Raw genomic sequence first — 20,330 nt, forward strand, 5'->3', positions numbered from 1 at the left:
GTTAAAATGTTGGTTGATGTTGTCTATTTGAAGCGCAGAGGAAGTCAGATGGTGAACATGAATCAAGCAGGCGACTTAAAACACAATTTCTAATCGAGATGGAAGGATTTGACAGTGGAAACGAGCAAATCCTCCTCATAGGTAGTAAAAAACTATAACTTTGCAGTTCCCTGTGGAAGAATTGAGAAGTTATTGGATGATTTACTGGTAGTTTTTTTCTGGTTAATTATATAAAAATAAATAAACTAAAAAGGGTTTGCATTGGTTCGAAGGCACGATGAAATAATGACCACCCTATGCATTAACCATGGGATTGGGAAGGAGCTATTTGGTATAATTGCACAATCGCTTAAGGACAAAAGTTTATATTAAGTTATGTAATTATGTCATGTATAGTACATAAAAACAAAGAAAAATATAGTTTTTATAATAGCATAAGATAGGATAATTGTAAACCAATGTGAACTTTCTCATTCGCACAGAAAGACATCAATTATTTTTATCATTTCATAAGATACGGTACTAGACGAAACATAAGTTTTCTTCTAGAGGTTAAACATATCCTGCTTCAATTCTTCTAGTGGAAGTTCCTCCAAAACAAACTTTCTCTTTCCTCTCCCCTCATCTCATATACACCTAAGCACCCATGGCTGTCACTTGAAATGAACAAAAATGGAAAAAAAGCATTTGTTATCATTCTATTCATCTTACCATAAATGGTAAAACATATCCTTTAAGCCTTAAAATATTAATATTAATGATTATGACACAGCTAGAAACCTTTATCATGAAGGGAGATTGTGATTAATTCTATGAAGATGTCCAAAACTTAAAAGCGTCACCTCCATTACTAGCATGGTCGATCACCTCCTTCTGTATTCAACATGTGGATTAATGCAAGTAGTATCTATGCTTGCTTACAAGGTGGCTTGTTATATGGAAAAACATGTGTTAGAATAGGAACTAAGGACTTACCCAAGGAAGATTGGTAGGTTCCTTCCTTTCATGATAAGTGAAGACTGCATCAAGCAGTTTTTTCAATCCTTCCATGTTTGCTTCTCCGACCATCTACTTGCTTTAGTAGTTTGTATTCCATGCGATGATCTATTGTAGCTCTATAAATAGAAGTCTTATGTAATCTTGAAAAGTCATCAAATGAAATTGATTATTTCTTTGTTGTCGAATCCTCCTGTTGTTGGACATCTTTGATGAGTTTTTTGTTTTTCTCATTATTTATATTTTAATTATCCTCTTTCTTTTGACATAGTTTTCGAGAACCTCTAGTGATGTGTAATAATTGATAATAATAATAATAATAATAGTAATAATAATAATAATAATAATAATAATATAATAATAATAATAATAATAATAATAATAAATCGAATAAGTGTAGGGATACGAATCTCATTGGTTGTATGACAAAAGAGTTGTATCCCTTTCGAACTAACAAAATGGAGAACAAGTGAGCGAGAGAAGAAGAATCAGAGAAAGAAGAGGATTCGCTTTCCTACCCTAATTGTGGCCTTGTTGAGGAGTTTCACAACCGCTGCCATCACCGAAGATGGATTTGTGGTTTCGGCATGTGTGAAGAAGAATAGTGAGTCGAACGACTATGTGTGTTGCTATTGTACGTAGAGAAAGGAGGGGATTTTCATGTGTGTGTGGTGCTGGATTGAGCCGCAAACGTAGAGGGGGAAAGAAGGGAGGAGGTGTAGCTTCGATGTTGAACCCTAGCCGATTGAAGTCAAGAAGGAAGGGGGCAGCGACCACTTCATGTGTTGGTACCATGCGAAGGAGGAGGTGGCGGCGTTGAGGGTTTGCGGTGTCGGGTTGAGTCATGGCCGAAAGCAGAGGAAGAATCAAGAGACTTCAGTGCTATGCTCACACAGAGGAAGCGGAAGAAGAAGACCGCAAGTGCCATCTGCGTGAAGCCTTGCGGGAGAGAAGAGGGAAGAGATGGGATCTACGACGTGAAGAAGAGGAGAAGGGGTGCTATCGTGCAGGATATGGATGTTGGTCGAAAGTGCAATTGAGATTTTTATTATTAAGTTAAATAATATAATGTTATATACATATATGTTTGAGGTTATGTTTGTTAAATAATGTTAATGGAAAGTTTTTAAAATTCAAGACTCACACAATTAGAGATTTCAGCCTAAAATAGTGAGTTTTTGGTTAAATATTAAACTAGATTAGTTAACATTATTTTGTGATTGTTAATGAATTAATAAACAATTCTTTAATTCAACATATCTCAATTTATAATAGTGAGTTCTATTAATGATAAAAATCAAGAAAGCAATGAAGTTTTGTTCTGTAAGACTTGAAGATTTGAATTGTGGATTTTATTAAAAGAAGAAAGAAAAGATATGTTTAAGGTCTTTTTTTAGTTTTCAAAAAAATTAGTAGGATAAATGTTAATATTATGTTCTATATGATCACGTATTAAAGAACTTCTTTTTTCAAAAGATTTAAAAATTAGGGAGAATTATCACATCAAGCAAGGCGAGCAATTATTTTTTTATGCATTAAATTAGTGTTTTATCAAATAAATAATTACTTTATTAAATAATTTAAAACAATTGTTTCATTTATATCTTGCATTTTGAAAGTTTAAAATATGTATCATAAATGGGAGGAAAATAACAGAAATATCAAGGTAATTTTTAAAGGATTTTAAATTTAAATGAAATGAAGTGTGAATGTTTAAGTCATACAGTATTACTTCCATATGGTACTGAGAGATAATGTGATATACCTGTGCACGATAAAGAAAATTGTAAATGTGTACTTTCGGGTGCAAATTTTTAGTGTATATTCAGGTACATTTTTTAGGATACTTTAGGGTGTGACAATACTCTTATTATGATTCTTAAAGAGATTAAAATGGGTAAATACTTAAATTGAAATGGGATGGGATTCAAATTAAAGTGAAAGTTTAAAGTTTCATTATTATTGAACAGCATTTTTTTATTCATTCATGCATAACATTGACATAATAATTAATGTATAATAAGGTTATAATTGCTCACTAAATCAAACTTGTTGTTGAAATTAATGCTTTCTTTTAGGAAAAAAAGCTATAGGTTAATATATATGACAAATGAGACTTAGTTAAAATGATGAGGACTGCAACTGATAGGTATCATGTTATGATATATTTGCAATCTCTTACACTGTTTTCTTTTTGATATTGAGATACGTTGTGTGGATTTAGATGTTTACTTGTAGATATTTTTGTTACTGTTGAATGATTTAAATTTTCCTCATGTGTAATGTGAATTATTAGTAACTCTTTTATATATTGAAAGTTTTTGAAAAAATATGTGGAAAGAAAATGATATGTTAATACCATCCAATTGTAGCTTCTGACTAATTAATTCTAAACTATCAAATCTAGTTCAATGGCAAAGCTAGCCACTACTCTCTAAAACTGTCATACTCCCCTCCATCCATTCTTCATTCCCTTATACAACCTTAATTTAAAGAGAATGCTTAGCCAATGCAAAAAAAAAAAAACCTAGAGCAAACCGTTGGTGTCGATCTACCTTTTATATTTAGTCTATTCCTTTTTATAGCTTTCATTGACTCCTTACAACCCTAGCTATGGTTCATCGCATCAATCCTAACTTAACTTTAGCCTTCCACAAGTAGTTCTAATCTAAATCTTTTCTTGCATTCGATTGGTTTCATAACTGAAATATAGCACATCTTCAAGCTATCAAAGCTAAAGCAGATCAAAACATAAAAGAATTTTGATAGTCGTAACTGATGAGAGCAATAATTCTGCACAAATTAGTTGTGATAAGTTCTATCTATATCCAATGTAGCAGTCCACTTCCTTGATATTTCTTCATTAGACATCTCTTCAGTGTCCTTCAGTAATTTTCAGCCCTTCGATTCCAACTCTGCTGTAGTAATGTAGAAGATTCTCACCTTCCCTATATATATCAGAATATGGTATACTAGCTTCCTGTCTAACTTTTGCTCTTCAGTTTGGCGGAGCGTGACAATCAAGGCATTCACACACTTACATCAAGTTTCAGATGTTGTCGATTAATAGTTAAAGGTTAAGTTAGTAAGAATTTATTTGCATTATCTATCAATATTGGTTGTTAACTGTGTAGTGACCTCCAAGTAGTCTTCATTACTACTAAGGCATTCATTCCTTTAGCGGCAATCCACCTTCTATATTTAGCTTTCTCCCCTTTATTGCTTTTGATCCATTATTTTCCTTAATGAATTTTATGTAACTTGGCATTATGTCCAAAATGATCATGTTAGATATTCAGCATGCCATCTTAAGTGGAATGATGGGGTAAAATGATCTTTTGGCCACTTTGGGGACATTTTTCTTAAAGGAAAGGTAAGGGTAAGTTGGAACTTCGCATAAATATTACTAAAATTTGATTTGAAATTTTATAAAATTTACTGCATCATATAAATAATAATTATATGTTCTGAGATATTTTAATAAATTATAAATTGGCTAAATGATAAAAAAAAATTGGTGGAGAGAGTAGAAGTTAATCATAATAAAATTTGCCAAATATGTTATTTTTTATGAAAATCTTGAATTTTTATTTAAATATTAAATTAATGCCATGATGCATATTTTGTGATTATTAGAAATCAAAATAAGTACATTTTGATGATGAAACATGCAATGATCAAACAATGATTTTATATAACAGTTATGTTAAAATTGAAAAAAATAAATAAATAAATATGTTAGATTAAAGGTATAATTATATACAGAGCACCCAATAAACTACCTAATCATGCTTTCATCCTTTCACATTTGCTCCCGCTTGCATTTTTTTTCCAGTTTCTAAAACCGTTTGCACGTCTTAACTCATGGGGCAAATAGAGTTGAAGCTCCGCTCCACTTCAGTTTTTTCACCGCAACAAACTGTAGAAACCAAACATCCTAATTTTCATCTTACCTCGAGACCCGCATTGTCGCCTCCTATTCTCTTCATGTCTGAAGCTCTCGCGATACACTGATAACTAGATCTAGTGAGGAAAGCAATGACAGGATCACAACATATAAGGACCTTTGAAAGTGGCATCTCTCTTTCCTCTTTGTTTTGAAGGTAAAGTTGAGAGCCCTCTTCCATTCCTAGTTTGCAAAAGTGCACTCGAGCCTGCCTGTTCTCCTTCTGCCTAGATCCCCTTGTCCAATTGCCTCCTTTTCTTTTCACGCTGAACAACCCCAATTGAACAAACCTTTTCCCTTTTTATTCTTTGTTTGACTTCTTGTCGACCGAAATGGCTTGAAGCTGTAATAGTTTTGTTACACGGGAGGTGGGGAAACAAAGAATGAAGGAAGAGGAGGGAGGGGTCGGGTAAATGAATAGAAGGGAGGGGAAGCGATGGGGTTGGAAGCCTAATAGACAAGTTCACCCTATACATCGGCACGAGAGGCGGGAGCTCTAGTGCGTACAGTCAAAGAGTAGAGGAAGGAAGGAGAGGAATTGTGTGATTTCTTGTGGAAATGATGTGGCAGGCCTTGCGCTCAGCATTGCTTTGTTGCGTTGAATTGCAATGTCGATGGGGAGGGTTCCAAAGCCAGAAAATTGTGAGTGTGAGGGCAGAGGGGATGACAAGCGGCTCGTGGCTTTTGATGCGAAGGATGAAAGCGAGCCTCGTGCGACGAAGGAGGAGGTCATGTCCCTATCGCGTGCAAAAGGGAGGAGAAGAGCAGGCAGAATCGGGACTCACGTGACTGGGATTAGGGCTTGACCAAGAGGATTATAAGGGTAAGTTAAAAGGTTATATTATATATATTATATTTATAAATTATTATTTAAATATTAAACTTCATTTGATTTAGGTTTTTTGAAAGATTAGATTTTTAATTTTAAATTTATTTTTGTATAAATTAATAATCATTAATATTTATTTACACGATAACCAAACTTAAAGTTTAAGTATTGAAGTCTTAAAATAATGCTAAATAATAATAATAATTGATAGTTAAATTAAAATATAATTAATTAAAGTGATAATTTAATATTTTATTTTTTTAGGTGATAATTTGATTAAAAAAATACAACTTAAGAGCAAACAGTTCGTCTATCATTGAGGTGAGTACTCGTATTCTTATACTATGGTGATATTTTATTACTTCTAGACCAAATGCATTTATTGTTACTATCATTAGTTATATTGAAATTATTGTAAACTCATGATTTTGAATTTTAGTGATTTTTTTTCATATTGTATGAATGATTTGTGCACAACATTATTTAAATGATTTATATGTATATTGTCTGTTACACAAATGAGAATGAAATTTATTTTAAGTAAATAATGATTCAGATAAAATATTTGTATGTACATGACTGACTATGGTGGAATCATCTCTTGATGGTATTAGTGGGGGAACATTAAGGTATCAGTGCACGTATTTGAAAAATGATATTCATATTGAACTACCTTAATTGTTATAATTTTTAGACGGTGTTTCCAAGACTATTGTATAGATATTGAATGATATTGATATAGTAAGATTTATTGAATAGCATCTTAAATGTCTATATTGATTTATTAAAAATTTAACTTACATGCATATTGTTTATCTTTTCTCTTGTATTATTATAATTTAAGAGTACGAATATTCACTGATTTATTTAGCTCCTTGTTTTCTTAAAATTAACTTTTCAGGTTAATTAAGTGATTAAAAGATGAACGATTGAAGAGAAAATGTTTATAGAAGACACGGACAACCAATAACAAGATAAATTTAAATATACCACTTTAATTCATTTAATTGGTGGCTCTTTTATTTTATTAATCAGCATTGCTTTGTTGCGTTGAATTGCAATGTCGACGGGGAGGGTTCCAAAGCCAGAAAATTGTGAGTGTGAGGGCAGAGGGGATGACAAGCGGCTCGTGGCTTTCGATGCGAAGGATGAAAGCGAGCCTAGTGCGTCGAAGGAGGAGGTCATGTCCCTATCGCGTGCAGAAGAGAGGAGAAGAGCAGGCAGAATCGGGACTCACGTGGCTGGGATTAGGGCTCGACCAAGAGGATTATAAGGGTAAGTTAAAAGGTTATATTATATATATTATATTTATAAGTTATTATTTAAATATTAAACTTCATTTGATTTAGATTTTTTTAAAGATTAGATTTTTAATTTTAAATCTATTTTTGTATAAATTAATAACCATTAATATTTATTTACACGATAACCAAACTTAAAGTTTAAGTATTGAAGTCTTAAAATAATGCTAAATAATAACAATTGATAGTTAAATTAAAATATAATTAATTAAAGTGATAATTTAATATTTTATTTTTTAGGTGATAATTTGATTAAAAAAATACAACTTAAGTGCAAACAGTTCGTCTATCATTGAGGTGAGTACTCATACTCTTATATTATGGTGATATTTTATTACTTCTAGACCAAATGCATTTATTGTCACTATCATTAGTTATATTGAAATTATTGCAAACTCATGATTTTGAATTTGTGATTTTTTTTCATATTGTATGAATGATTTGTGATTTATATGTATATTTTCTGTTACACAAATGAGAATGAAATTTATTTTAAGTAAATAATAATTCTGATAAAATATTTGTATGTGCATGACTGACTATGGTGGAATCATTTCTTGATGCTATTAGTGGGGGAACACTAAGGTATCAATGCACGTATTTGAAAAATGATATTGATATTGAACTACCTTAATTGTTACAATTTAGACGGTGTTTTCAAGACTATTGTATAGATATTGAATGATATTGATATAGTAAGATTTATTGAATAACATCTTAAATGTCTATATTGATTTATTAAAAGTTTAACTGGCATGAATATTGTTTATCTTTTCTCTTGTATTATTATAATTTAAGAGTACGAATATTCACTGATTTATTTAGTTCATTGTTTTCTTAAAATTAACTTTTCAGGTTAATTAAGTGATTAAAAGATGAACGATTGAAGAGAAAATGTTTATAGAAGACGCGGACAACCAGTAACAAGATAAATTTAAATATACCACTTTAATTCATTTAATTGGTGACTCTTTCATTTTGTTAATATCTATTTATTGAAAATGGACATCAAAATTAGAAATCCCATTGTTCGACCGTCCGTTCACGTTTTGGTTAATTTTAAGCCCCAAGCCGGGTCGCCACAGAAACCTTCTTGCCTGATCCTATTTATCCCTTCACAATCCTTTCATTTTATGTATTATATATTACTATAAAAAAATAGAATTGTGTTTTCACTCCGTTGATCACCGCCAGGGGACGTCAGTGTACCTGTGCGCTTAAAATATAATTTCACTTCGCTGATCAAGACTGGAACTGACGGTCAGATGATGGAAACTAAATTTTTAATATTTGGTTACTAATTAACAGATGAAAGAGCAAATAATTAAATTAAAGCAATATAATAAAAGGTACTTCGTTATTGATTTTCTGTGTATTCTATAAACGTTATCTCTTCTTACACCCATCATTAATCGTTAAATTTTTTAATTAACCCAAAAAACTAGTTTAAATAACGAGTTAAACAAACTCTTGAATACTCATATACAACAAACAAGAGAAAAAGAACAATATGCATGTCAGTTAAGCTTTTGATAAATCGATAAAAATATTTAATTGTAAAATGCTTATTACCTTCTGTGCCTTGTTTTTTGGTAGCCTTCGGAGGCGTTGGTTGTGTGCCAGAAGCATCGAAAGTCTTTTTCGATCTTCTAAAAGGGTTCTAATTTGCTATCAACGTAGGAGAGGTGTGGTTGGAGGTGATAGAAAGAAGATTTGGCCGCTTTGGAGAAGAGTTGGTTGTCAAGAAAGCAATTTAAGGTATGTTTTAGCAAATCATTTATATTATTGGTTAAATTATTTTATTAGCAAGCGATCTTTAAATTTGAAGTTAATTGCAGATTCTAGGTTGTTTACGGAGGAGTCAGACTCGAGGTGAGAGTGTGGATATTCGTTGTATAATGATCCCATAAATTCAAGTAAGTAATCTTATGGTAATTTAAGAAGATTAATTCAATTAACATAAATTTTTTTAATTCTTAAAATTTAATATTATATTTTATATGTTATTGAGCTCAATATAAAAGTTATCGTAAGTCCAGCTAGTTTTTTAATATTAAGCATTTAGTGGCCGACAAGGCGAGTGATTATATTTCTAAATTTCAGTGGTCTTTTTTATTTTAGATTGTATGTTTGACTTAATATATGCCTTAGTTTAATTAGATCTTTCATATTGATTGGACTGATATGCATGATAAGCATAATAGGAAAAAATGTGTTTGCATGATGGATATGCATGAAATGAATGATATTTAGATAGACATGTAAGAAAGATATATAGATATAAGAGATATGCATGAGATAGATATAAGTAAGAGATATGAATGAGATAGATATATGAAAGGTGTGAAAGATATGTCTGATGAATTGTTATACAGTAAAATAAATATACATATTAGTAGATGTATAAATATGCCTCAGAATAATGTATGTATAGAGAATAAAATAGCTTATATGTGAAACCTTGCATGTGCATATTCAAAGGAAGATTTCACCCTCTAATGGTATAGATTGGGGATGTTAGTATACAGGCACGCCCAGAGTTTTTTTACCACCCTAGTTAATTGTCATGGTTAGTTCACTAACTGTTGTGCCGACGAGATAATTTTGGCCTGGGGTGAGTTGATAGAGCTTACCTCTCCAAATAATTTTAATATTTACATTACTAGCCACTCTGCCAATGAGAATATATCGGTTAGGGGCAAGTAAGTGTCTTTCCACTTTAGACTTTGCGATGTGTAGATTGTTAATCGCTATGTCGACATGGAAATAACGACCAAGGGTGTGTTAGGTTTGTTAATTGTGATTCTCACAGAGATAGACGTGTATGCAAAGAGTATAAAGTAAAAGTAAAATTAAGATAAATGTGTATAAATTATTAGTGTTTTTTTATTTAGAAAAGGTCATTAATGCATTTATTAGCATATATTATATTACTTATAAAAAATATCAAATTTCTTTTAAACATATATCTGATTTCTTATTAATATGAAAGACCAACATATTATACGATTTCTTATAAACATGCATACATATTGTTTTATTTCCTTGGATTACTGTAGTTTAATAGTGTGATTAATTTTGATTATATTTAGATAACTCATTTTGTTGTTTTAATATTATTTTAGGTTTTAAACATTTGAATAAAAGGAACAAAAAACAAATTTATATAGAAGATGAGCACAACAAAAGTAAATGTATAAATTTCCACCTGTTAAATTTATCTGTTTTCTTTAGTGACTCTTTCATTTATTATTTGATTATTAAATTATTGTTAATAATCGAATTAGAATAGCAAAGAATTGATTTCCACCGTCTGTTCTTATCTTGGTTAACAAGCCCCGGGCCCTGGTGATAAAATTGGTATCAGAGCAAAAGTTTAGATTAGAGCAGAGGTTTATGTTAAATAAGATGAATCTAAATGAAAGATTCAATAAGATAATTTGATTAAGTTATAAATAATAGAAAAAAATTTATTGAGTCTAATTAAATTATATTGTTGTCATTTCAGAATTATGGATTGAAAGGAAGAGGTTAGAGATGGGAATGTAGAATCTGTTGTACCCCAAAATGTCACAGTCAGTGCTTCTGTTTTCTCTGATGATGAATGTTGTGACGCAGCTGATTAAGATATTTCAATCTCAAGCTAGTAACAGTGGAGAAGCATTAATGGGTAAATACTTGAATCTCTTTCAAGATATGTTATTTTCCGGAGCAGAAGGGCCAGTGGAAGCAGAAAATTGGCTATTGAGAGTGGAGAAAATCAGATGACATGTTTTCTCCATCGGAGGGAAGAGTTAGCCTTGCCACTTTTTTTTTGTGGGTGAAGGTGAAAGATGGTGGCAAGGTCATCTTCAAGAGATGTTTGGAGGTAGGACCAGCCACTTGGTACAGTGAGATGAGTTTGTGAAAACTTTCATAGATTGGTTTGTACCACTGTCGGTTGGAAGACAAATGCAATTTGGTGCCAGGAGATGGATTAATTATGAGTTTGCTATCGAGATTTGCACTCTAGCTTATTACAAATGCAGAGAAATTCCACAGATTTCATTCCGGGCTGAAAGATTCGATTAGGCAGCCAATAGTGCTACTTGGGATTAAAGACTAGTCAGTACTAGTGGAGAGAGCTAGGTGGGTGGAGATTGATTTCCAACAGACTCAAAAGCATAGAGAGTTGCACAAGAGGAAGAGTTCGAAAGAAGTAGCATCAACATCTCATTCAGGGGCAGAGTGGTGGGAGGAAGGTGAAGTCCTACATTGGTGGAGCTGTTAGCCAGACTTGCGTAGCAACATCGTGGTGAATTTTTACTTGGCTCGAAGGCGTGTTACTTATGCAGACAACTTGTACATCAAAGGAGAAATTGCCCTGATGTTGTTCAAAGATCCACATTAGGTGTTCATTCAGGAAGAAATCAGCTCAAAGGAATTTTTAGGAAGAATCTATTTCAAGAAGTGGTCAGAGAGGATGAAAAAATTTGATATTGTGGCTCGTCAGGAGCAACCAAGGAAGAACATTCACCCGAGTTTATTCTTGGACTCCTCAGGAATCAGAAGAGCCTGTTGCCACTGATGCTAATACATAGTTTGATGGGTGAATTGTCTTTTGGGTGTTCTGTTGGATTTATCAGATATATAGTTTATCACAGATGTTTTAGTTACCACTTCAGAAGAAATAGATTTTTGTAATCACTTTTGTATGATCTCTATAGTTGATATGAAGTTCATGAATTTCAAGGGCGAAATTTTATAAGGAGGGGAGATTGTAATAAACAATTTTTGAGAAAACTCAATTTTTTGTGACTTAAAATATACCTCAATTTTCTCACCCCTTAGATTTCAGTCGAGTTATTTTATAAAATTCAATGTTTTAAATCGAGCAATTCGAAATAAAGCACTATATGTTTATTATGAATAAATTGAGAGATATAAAATTTTAAAGCTATAAGTTTATTAAATTAATTAAATTTAATTAATTCCTAATCCCACGTTAATCCCGTAGCTTCACTATAGCCAATCGACATTCCTTTGCCTTTTATTCCTTCGTTCTTCAAATAGAGCAGACCTGAGGTTCAAAATTTCTCCCTCACCCTATTTTCCTCTCCTAAACTCCCCTCTCCCTATTTGATTTGTGTATGGTAGTAGCGGAAGGGGTCGCGGCCCTTGCTACAGTACAAGGATGCGGGTAGCAAACGTATCAAGCGGCACAGAGGAAGCCGCAGGATGCAGTTTAGGGCTTCAGGGTAATTTTTGTAAGTGAATCTCTTTTTCACGGCATTTGAGGCAATACTTTTCTTCCTTGCACTTTCATTTTGAGCTTTGCCTCATCTTTTGCGCCTCTTTCATTTTCGGCAGCTGTCAAAGGCGCTGACCGTGTCGAAAGCGTTGAAAATCTTTTTCAAGCATCCAAAAGGGCTCTAGCAGGACATCAGCATAGGATAGGTGCGGTTGGATGTGATATAAATAATATTTGGCCGCTTTAGAGAAGAGTCAGTTGTCGCCGTTTAAGGTATGTTTTAGCAAATCATTTATATTTTTTTATTAAATTACTTTATTAGCCAAGTGACCCTTAATTCTGAAGTTAATTGCAGATTCTAGATTGTTTACCGGGGTGGCAAACTTGAGGTGAGAATGTGGATATTCAATGTAAAGCAACCTCTTAAATTTAGATAAAGTGATCTTACGTAATTTAAGAAGATAAATCAATGAACAAAAATTCTTTAAATCTTACAATTTAATATTTTTTTATAAGTTATTGAGCTCAATATAAAAGTTACCGCAACGTCCAACCAGTTGCTGAATATCATAAATCTAGTGTGGCCACCGACTTGAGTGATTATATTTCTAAATTCAATAATTCTTTATTCAAATTGTATGTTTGACTTCATGTATGTTCTTGTTTAATCAAATCTTTTATATTGATAGGACAATAATGAATGATAAGCATAATAGAAAAAGATGTGCATGCGTGAAAGATATGCATGAAATGAATGATATTTAGATAGACATTATATGGAAGATAGACATGTAAAAAAGATATGCATGATATAAGTAAGAGATATGCATGAGATAAATATAAGTAAGAGATATTCTAAGATAGATTTATGAATAATATGAAAGATATGTTTGATGAATAGTTATACAACGGAATAAATATACATTTTAGTAGCATAAAGATGTCTTAAAATAATAGAGATACATTATTCTAAGACATATTTATGCTACTAAAATGTATATTTATTCCGTTGTATAACTATTCATCAAACATATCTTTCATATTATTCATATGAATGCTTGCATTTGCATGGTCAGAGGAGGATTTCACCCTTCAATGATACAGGCAGGACACACCAGTGTACTCGCGCGCGTAAAGTTATTCTTCCACCCTAGATAATTGTGATAGTTAGTTCACTAATAGTTGTGCCAACGAGATAATATCAGTCAAAGATGGGTAGACCAGAGCTTATCTTTCTAGAAAATTTTAATGTTTACATTACTAACCACTGTGTCAACAGGATAATATCGACTAGGAGCAGGTAAGAGCCTTTCCACCCTAAGAAATTACGATGTATAGATCACTAACGCTGTGCCGACAGGAGCCGACAGGGCATTATTGGCCAAGGTTGTGTTAGGTTTGCTGACGGTGATCCTCGTAGGGACAGATGTGCATGTAAAGAGTATAAAATAAAAATAAAATTAAGATAAATGCATATAAAATATTACTGTTTTTTCATTTAGAAAAGTTCATTGATGCATGTATTAACATATATTATATTGCTTAGAAACATATATCAGGTTTCTTATAAACATATATCTAATTGCTTATAAATTTGAAAGTCCAACATATTATATGATTTCTTATAGACACGTGCATATTGTTTTCTTTTCTTTGGATTACTGTAGTTTAGTTGTGTGATTACTCTCGAGTTATCTTTAGATAACTTATTATGTTACTTGAATATCATTTTTAATTTTAAACATTTGAACAAGATGAATAGAAGGGCAAATGTATACACAGAATACGAGAACAACAAACATAAAGCAATAAATTTCTATTTGTTAATTTTAATTGATTTTCTTAGTGGCTCTTTCATATATTGTTTGAATATTAAATTGTTAGTAATAGAATTAGAATAACAGAGAATTGATTTCTACTGTTTGACCTTCCTTTTCTGTCTTGGTTAACTCTAAGCCCCGGGCTGGGTCATGACAGCTGGCTCGACTCAACCTAATGTTGGCTTCGTCAACTCGCAAGCTCCTCTTCTTCTTCCGTAGTCACCTTTTCCTTTTTTGCACGTAGTGATCCTCTTCCCTCACGACATCGTGTCCTCGGGCAAAAAAAACTCTCAACACCTCTCATTCATTCCTCTGCTCTCTGACTGCGCGCTCGAGAAATTTTGTCTCACACGTCGATTTATAGAGCGAATTCTCCGTCTCTCTTCTTTTCGGTTGTCAAATTCCTCTTTTCCTCTTCTTTGTTTCCTTGTTTCCTCTTCCTCCGATTGTTCATTTCTTCTTCTGTGAGTAATTAAAACGAGGCTTTACAATATGGACTTGCAAATTTTATACTTGCTAATTAGACATTATTAAAAGCATTGGACTTATCGATTTCAGCCCTTCAAGAAGGATGATCGAACTAGATGAATTGACTTCTAACTTTATTCTATAGATACTGTGACTTACTTGAGTGTGTGCTTAACTTGATTATTTGAAATTAGATTTTAATACGTGAGACTTATCAATTTTTAAATAATCAAAAGTGTTTAAATTTCTTTTTAGCATTTCTCGTATTAAGAACTATTTGGGTGCAAATTTAACATTAACCTACACAACATTCTCAGAATATTCAACTTTAAGCACCGAGTAAATTTGGTGGGACACATGCAAGTATATTAAAGTTAATTTTTATTTAGCCGCACGATATTCTCGAATTTAGTACAACAATTTTAATGATTTCAAGACTTGCATTTGCTTTTCAAAATATTTTTTTAGCTTCGATATATTGCCTTAAAGTTTGTACAAGTATTCTAGAATATGAAGTTGCATTTTATGAGTACCTTAAATGTCATATTTGGATTCATGAGAACATAAAACACTATGTAATAGCACCTTGTGCATGCATTAGACATCATATAATTAAACTTTTTTAACGCATAAAAATATTTGTATAATTGCATCCTACAAGTGCTTAATGCATTAAAATGTGTGCAGATTAGTGAATTAGTCCACAAGTTCTCCGTTGATCATGTTAGGCAATTAAACTTGTTCATTTGGAGAATACCATGCATACTAATATAAAATTGTTTTAAAATAAATTGCTCTGAGAAGTGTCCAAGTTAATTTAAAAAACGTGCATTGATTTTTAAAGTGCCCAAATACATAAAATTGAAAAATCCGTATGTTCTCCAACTAATGTATAAAGTGCTCAAATTTTGGGTTCAAGAATGCCGCACAGGTAGCTCAAAATCAACTTTAATTTACACGTATGCGCTCCACTAATTTGATTAAGTGTTTAAACTTTAATGGTCTGAGAACACTGTAGATTAAGGTTCAATTTCCCCTAAAATAATTCTTGTTCTGAGAAACGTGCAAAGTTCTATTAAAAAATTCATGATTTTTTAAAAATTGATAACATTTATGTTTTAAAATCAAATTCCAAATAATCAAAAAGTACAAACTCAAGTGAGTCACACTAACTATAGAATAACGTCAAAAGTTCAATTCAACTAGTTCGATCCTCTGTCGCTTAAGGATCAGAGTCCATGAATCTCAGTACTTTCAATAATTTCCAAATAACAAGTATAAATCTGAAAGTTCAAATAACCTAAACCGATTCTCTTCCATGTTAGGATTGAAGTTGTCAATATTAAAATCTTTTTAGGATATTCAAGTGCCAAAATTTTAAAGAAATTTCAAACAAGAGTGTTTCAAATATTAAATTTTTCAATGATGGCCGAGTTTGATAGAAAATTTCAACCGGAATAGTTTATTTTTCAAAATTATGTTTCAAAGTGTTTTCGAATAAATTCAAATGATATAAACTATAAACCTTATCCCATGTAAGCAAAATAGAGTTGACGGGATTTAGATTTAATCGCACCGTTGTTAAGCCCGATTCTTTGTAAGCAAGATATACACTGTAGGGTTTGAATCAAGCTATCAATTTCCCAATGATTCCTTTGTAGACTATAAATTTCAACCGGAGTCGAATTTTAAATCAATTTTCAAATTAAGTTCTCAAAATGACAAATCAAAACATTCAAATTAAAAACAATCACATCGAAAATTAGAGAAAATTTTGTTCACCCTCTATAACAGTTTATTGAGAGTGACAAATTTTTTATTGACTTTAATTCATGCAGAGTTCCTATTGAGTGTATATCTATTTCACCTCAAAATAATCTCATGCTAGTAAGGACGTAATCAGATTCTTTTGTGTGCATTGTTTGGCTCAACGACTCCATATAAAATAATAGTTATACCAGAGCTTGTTTGTAATGTTTTGTTTATTGCTCCGCCTTTAATTGAAGATATTTGTGGCATAATCTCATACAAAAGAAATAATTTTTTTGTTTGCGTAGTGACTTTAATGTTTAATCTGTTCTTAAATTCAAATAATAATTACGGTGGTAACAAATTTTTTTAATCTTGATGGTGACAATATAATAATTTTTAAAATAAGAAGTTTTGATAAATTGATGATGAGAATTATGTATATCAAATTTTTTTAATATTTACATCATTATGATCAACGGCATAATCATGACCCCATTTGCAAGATATCTTAAAATTTTGTCAAATTGATATGCTGGTCATAAATTTCTTTCATTTTGTTGGAGGAAATGTAGTAATTTTCAAAATAATAAGCTTTTGATTAATTGATGATGAGAATAACACGAATCATTTTTTTTCCATATTTACAGCTCGATGACCAACTCTTTTGCTTGATCATGACTCCATTTGCAAAGATTCCTTAGAATCTTATTAAATTGATATATTTGATTTCTATATATAAATTATTCAATTTTTACCACAACTTTCCTATTAATTTAAGACCACCTAGGTTCTCATGAAATTTTTATTGGTCATATATTTTTTCTTAAAGAAATAATTTAAGCCCCTATTTTAAGTATGTGTTGCAACAACGTCATTCAAGGCTTCGGTATGAGAAGACGGTGAAGTTCCATTTGGTTGGAGCAAATGACGGCTGGAAATTTTTTTGTTTGATGAAGCAGCGGGAGAAGAACGTCTTCCGAAGTTCTTGTGTAAGAACGGAAAGTTGTTGCCGTTTCAGATCGCAACATGCCTTCTTGAGTTCAATGAACTAGCTTTTAATAGAAATTGGTGGAACACTGACACTGATTCAAATGAAGCCTAAAAGTTGTATCATAAACTCAATCGCGTTGTAGGTGGTTTTTTCACCCCATATTACAACTTCAATTGCATTGCAATGCTCTTCTTCAAAGCCTACAGTGTAACTTTTCTTACAACCATCTCAACACGACTTGCAACTTTGTCATCATTGCATCCAAAATTGTGGCGTGACCTTGCTTGTATAGAAACCATGTCCTTGCAAACCTTCTATCTTTTATCACAGCCTTGCTCGTGTCACATCGTCCCTTTTTTATGATTTGTGTCACAATCTTCCCCTCATAAGTATGCGTCGCAACCTTGCTTGTGTTTCATCTGTCCCCTTCCAGACCTGTCTTACAGCCCATTTTGGTTGTAACCCTACTTAGTATGCATCCATCCGTGCTTTAAATAGGTTTCGTAATCTTGTTGGCACAACCACGTTTCCTTTATCAATTTTGTCTATACCTTGATGCCGTTCGTAATGCTCTTATTATTTTCATACCTAACCTTTGGGAGAAACTATAGGTGCAACCAACAGACCTCAGGAACTCGATGAAGCTGCACGGAGGAGACTCACAAAGCGGCTGTACATACCTCTCCCATCGTCAGGTTTGTTTATGTTCAGTTTCCTGGTTTCCCTTTGAAAACAATTCAAACTTTCTTCACTGGTCATGAAGAAGCTAGAGCCTGGATTGTCCGTAATCTCCTCGATAAGGATGGGTTGTTCAAGCTTTCAGATGAAGATAATGCCACCATCTGCAAGTTAACGGAAGGTGCTCTTCTTTTATTTATAAGACTGCCATGTTTGAAACCAGACAGTTTATGAGCTGCTGTGTGGTTCCAGGCTATTCAGGATCAGACATGAAGAACCTTGTCAAGGATGCATCCATGGGGCCACTAAGGGAGGCCCTCCGGCAGGGTATCGAGATAACAAAGCTCAAGAAAGAGGATATGAGACCTGTGACCCTTCAGGTTTGTCCCCTGCATTCTTCTTACGAGTCAAAGAGGTCATTATGCTAATCTTTATTTTTAGGACTTTGAGAACGCACTGCAAGAAGTGAGGCCTTCAGTTTCGTTTAGTGAGCTCGGCACTTACGAGGCATGGAATAGACAATTTGGAAGCTTATCAATGTAAGCATTAGCCTCACCTGGGAGATCAAAACTATAAATATGTGATTCGTATTCAACATGACTTAAAAATGTTATGAAATTCTTATTGCATTTGCGTTTAAACCCTATGTTCAAAATAGATGTTCGAAGTACCTAAATTAAATAAGGATCAAAAACTAAATATAATCCCCAAACCTTATTCATTTTAAAACTAAAGATTACCTTGTGCCTCCTTCCTATTATAACATAGTATTGCTTGTGTTGGATACATATCTAACCAAAGAAAAATATAAATACTAGCCTTTGCTTGAAGGGTTTTGTAGTTAAAATTTATGGTGAAAAGATCACTCGAGGATAAAGAGAGAGTTTTCCTGAAAGACAACATTAGTACTTCAAATAAATATAATTTAGTGCCTATCTCATGCAGCAATATGCAAATCATCCCTATATTTCAATAATAAGAATGGTTTTATCCAAGTTGAAATTTTAAACATATTTCCCCGAGTAAAAATGTATTGTTTTGATTTGGTTAAATAAGTGCATCAAGAGGCACATAAAGTCAAAATTCTCTTTTAGATGGTAGTTCTTTAAGTGCATATACATATTAATTTATGACTACTCATGTTGATGTAATTTACGACTGGTGAGTTGATGGGTAACTTGTTAAATTCATTATTAAATCATTAATAATTAAAAGAATTTAACGATCTTTAAATTTTCTTATGTTCAATAACCATTTTAATTTAAGGTAAATCAAACAATTAGGCTCATGGGATCAATTTCATCCATATATATTGATAAATAATTCAAGGATGTGGACATATTGAATAACAATTCTATTTTTAATTTTGATTATTACTTGATATTAATCAATTGTTTGAATCTTGGTTGGATTAGATCATGCTCATGGATGATGGAAGGGTATTATTAACAATATTTATAAGATATGACGACGAGGAGGAAGAACAAAATGGCGATAAGAAAGAATAAGAAGTTAATACCTCTTAACAACCCAACGTGATATTGTATACAAAATTTGCATTTTAACTCTATATAAATTTTTTTATGTTATGAGAAAAGCTGTACTTTGATTTCATAAAAAAAATAGATTAAAAATTAAATGACATGAAAATATTTATGATGGGATTGTTTTACACGTGGGAAACTTTATAAATATTTATAAGACATCATTGACAATACATTAATATAATTATAGTAGGTTCGGCTTCTCAAACAAAACCATAGTAAGGAAATTTAGGATGATGCCCAATATAATATTCTATTGATAGTTATACAAAATGAAAACTCCCCTTCTCGCCTTCATTGAACTAGCCTAGGTCAAAGAGTATTAGATATATATCTTAGGGAACGATTTTTAAGTGAGTAGGTTTTTGAAGTAGTAAGAGAAGTCACTTTGGCTGTGGGGACTAACATAAGGTTTGAGAAAGAGGTTTTACAATTTTTTGTTTCACAAGAGCATAATCATGTGGTTCATAGTTCAACTCTTCCTATTTTGAGTGAACTTCACGACTTGCTTTGCTCAAACATGTCAACGGTTAGGTGGTCAAGTTTTTTAGCATGTCTTTTTAGCCTCAACTCAAAGTTACATTGATTTCTTTAAGAATTAAGTGACCACAATAGTGACTTATACCAACAAAGGGAAGCAAAACTATTTTTCCAAAAAAAAAGTACTAGCATGATTGAGAGTCATCAAACCTAATTCCTAATGACATATTGATTTTATTCATTAGGAAGTAAAAAACATTTAGTACTAACATCAATTCTGCATCAGTGTTGGAAT

The 20,330-nt window shown here is 32.2% G+C and overlaps 1 protein-coding gene across 1 annotated transcript in view; it reads left to right on the plus strand.

Moving 5' to 3' along the window:
* The window catches only part of LOC110029580 (fidgetin-like protein 1), a 44,861-nt gene extending 26,209 nt beyond the window's left edge, over window positions 1-18,652 (plus strand). The window contains exons 9-13 of the mRNA XM_020731933.1: window positions 39-141; window positions 17,945-18,028; window positions 18,097-18,192; window positions 18,264-18,391; window positions 18,453-18,652. Of these exons, the coding sequence (XP_020587592.1) occupies window positions 39-141; window positions 17,945-18,028; window positions 18,097-18,192; window positions 18,264-18,391; window positions 18,453-18,554 (513 nt within the window). The 3' untranslated portion in view covers window positions 18,555-18,652. The remainder of the gene's footprint in view (window positions 1-38; window positions 142-17,944; window positions 18,029-18,096; window positions 18,193-18,263; window positions 18,392-18,452) is intronic.
* The last annotated feature ends 1,678 nt before the right edge of the window (window positions 18,653-20,330 follow it).

Source organism: Phalaenopsis equestris, unplaced genomic scaffold, assembly GCF_001263595.1.
Source record: "Phalaenopsis equestris unplaced genomic scaffold, ASM126359v1 Scaffold000596, whole genome shotgun sequence".
NCBI lineage: Eukaryota > Viridiplantae > Streptophyta > Magnoliopsida > Asparagales > Orchidaceae > Phalaenopsis > Phalaenopsis equestris.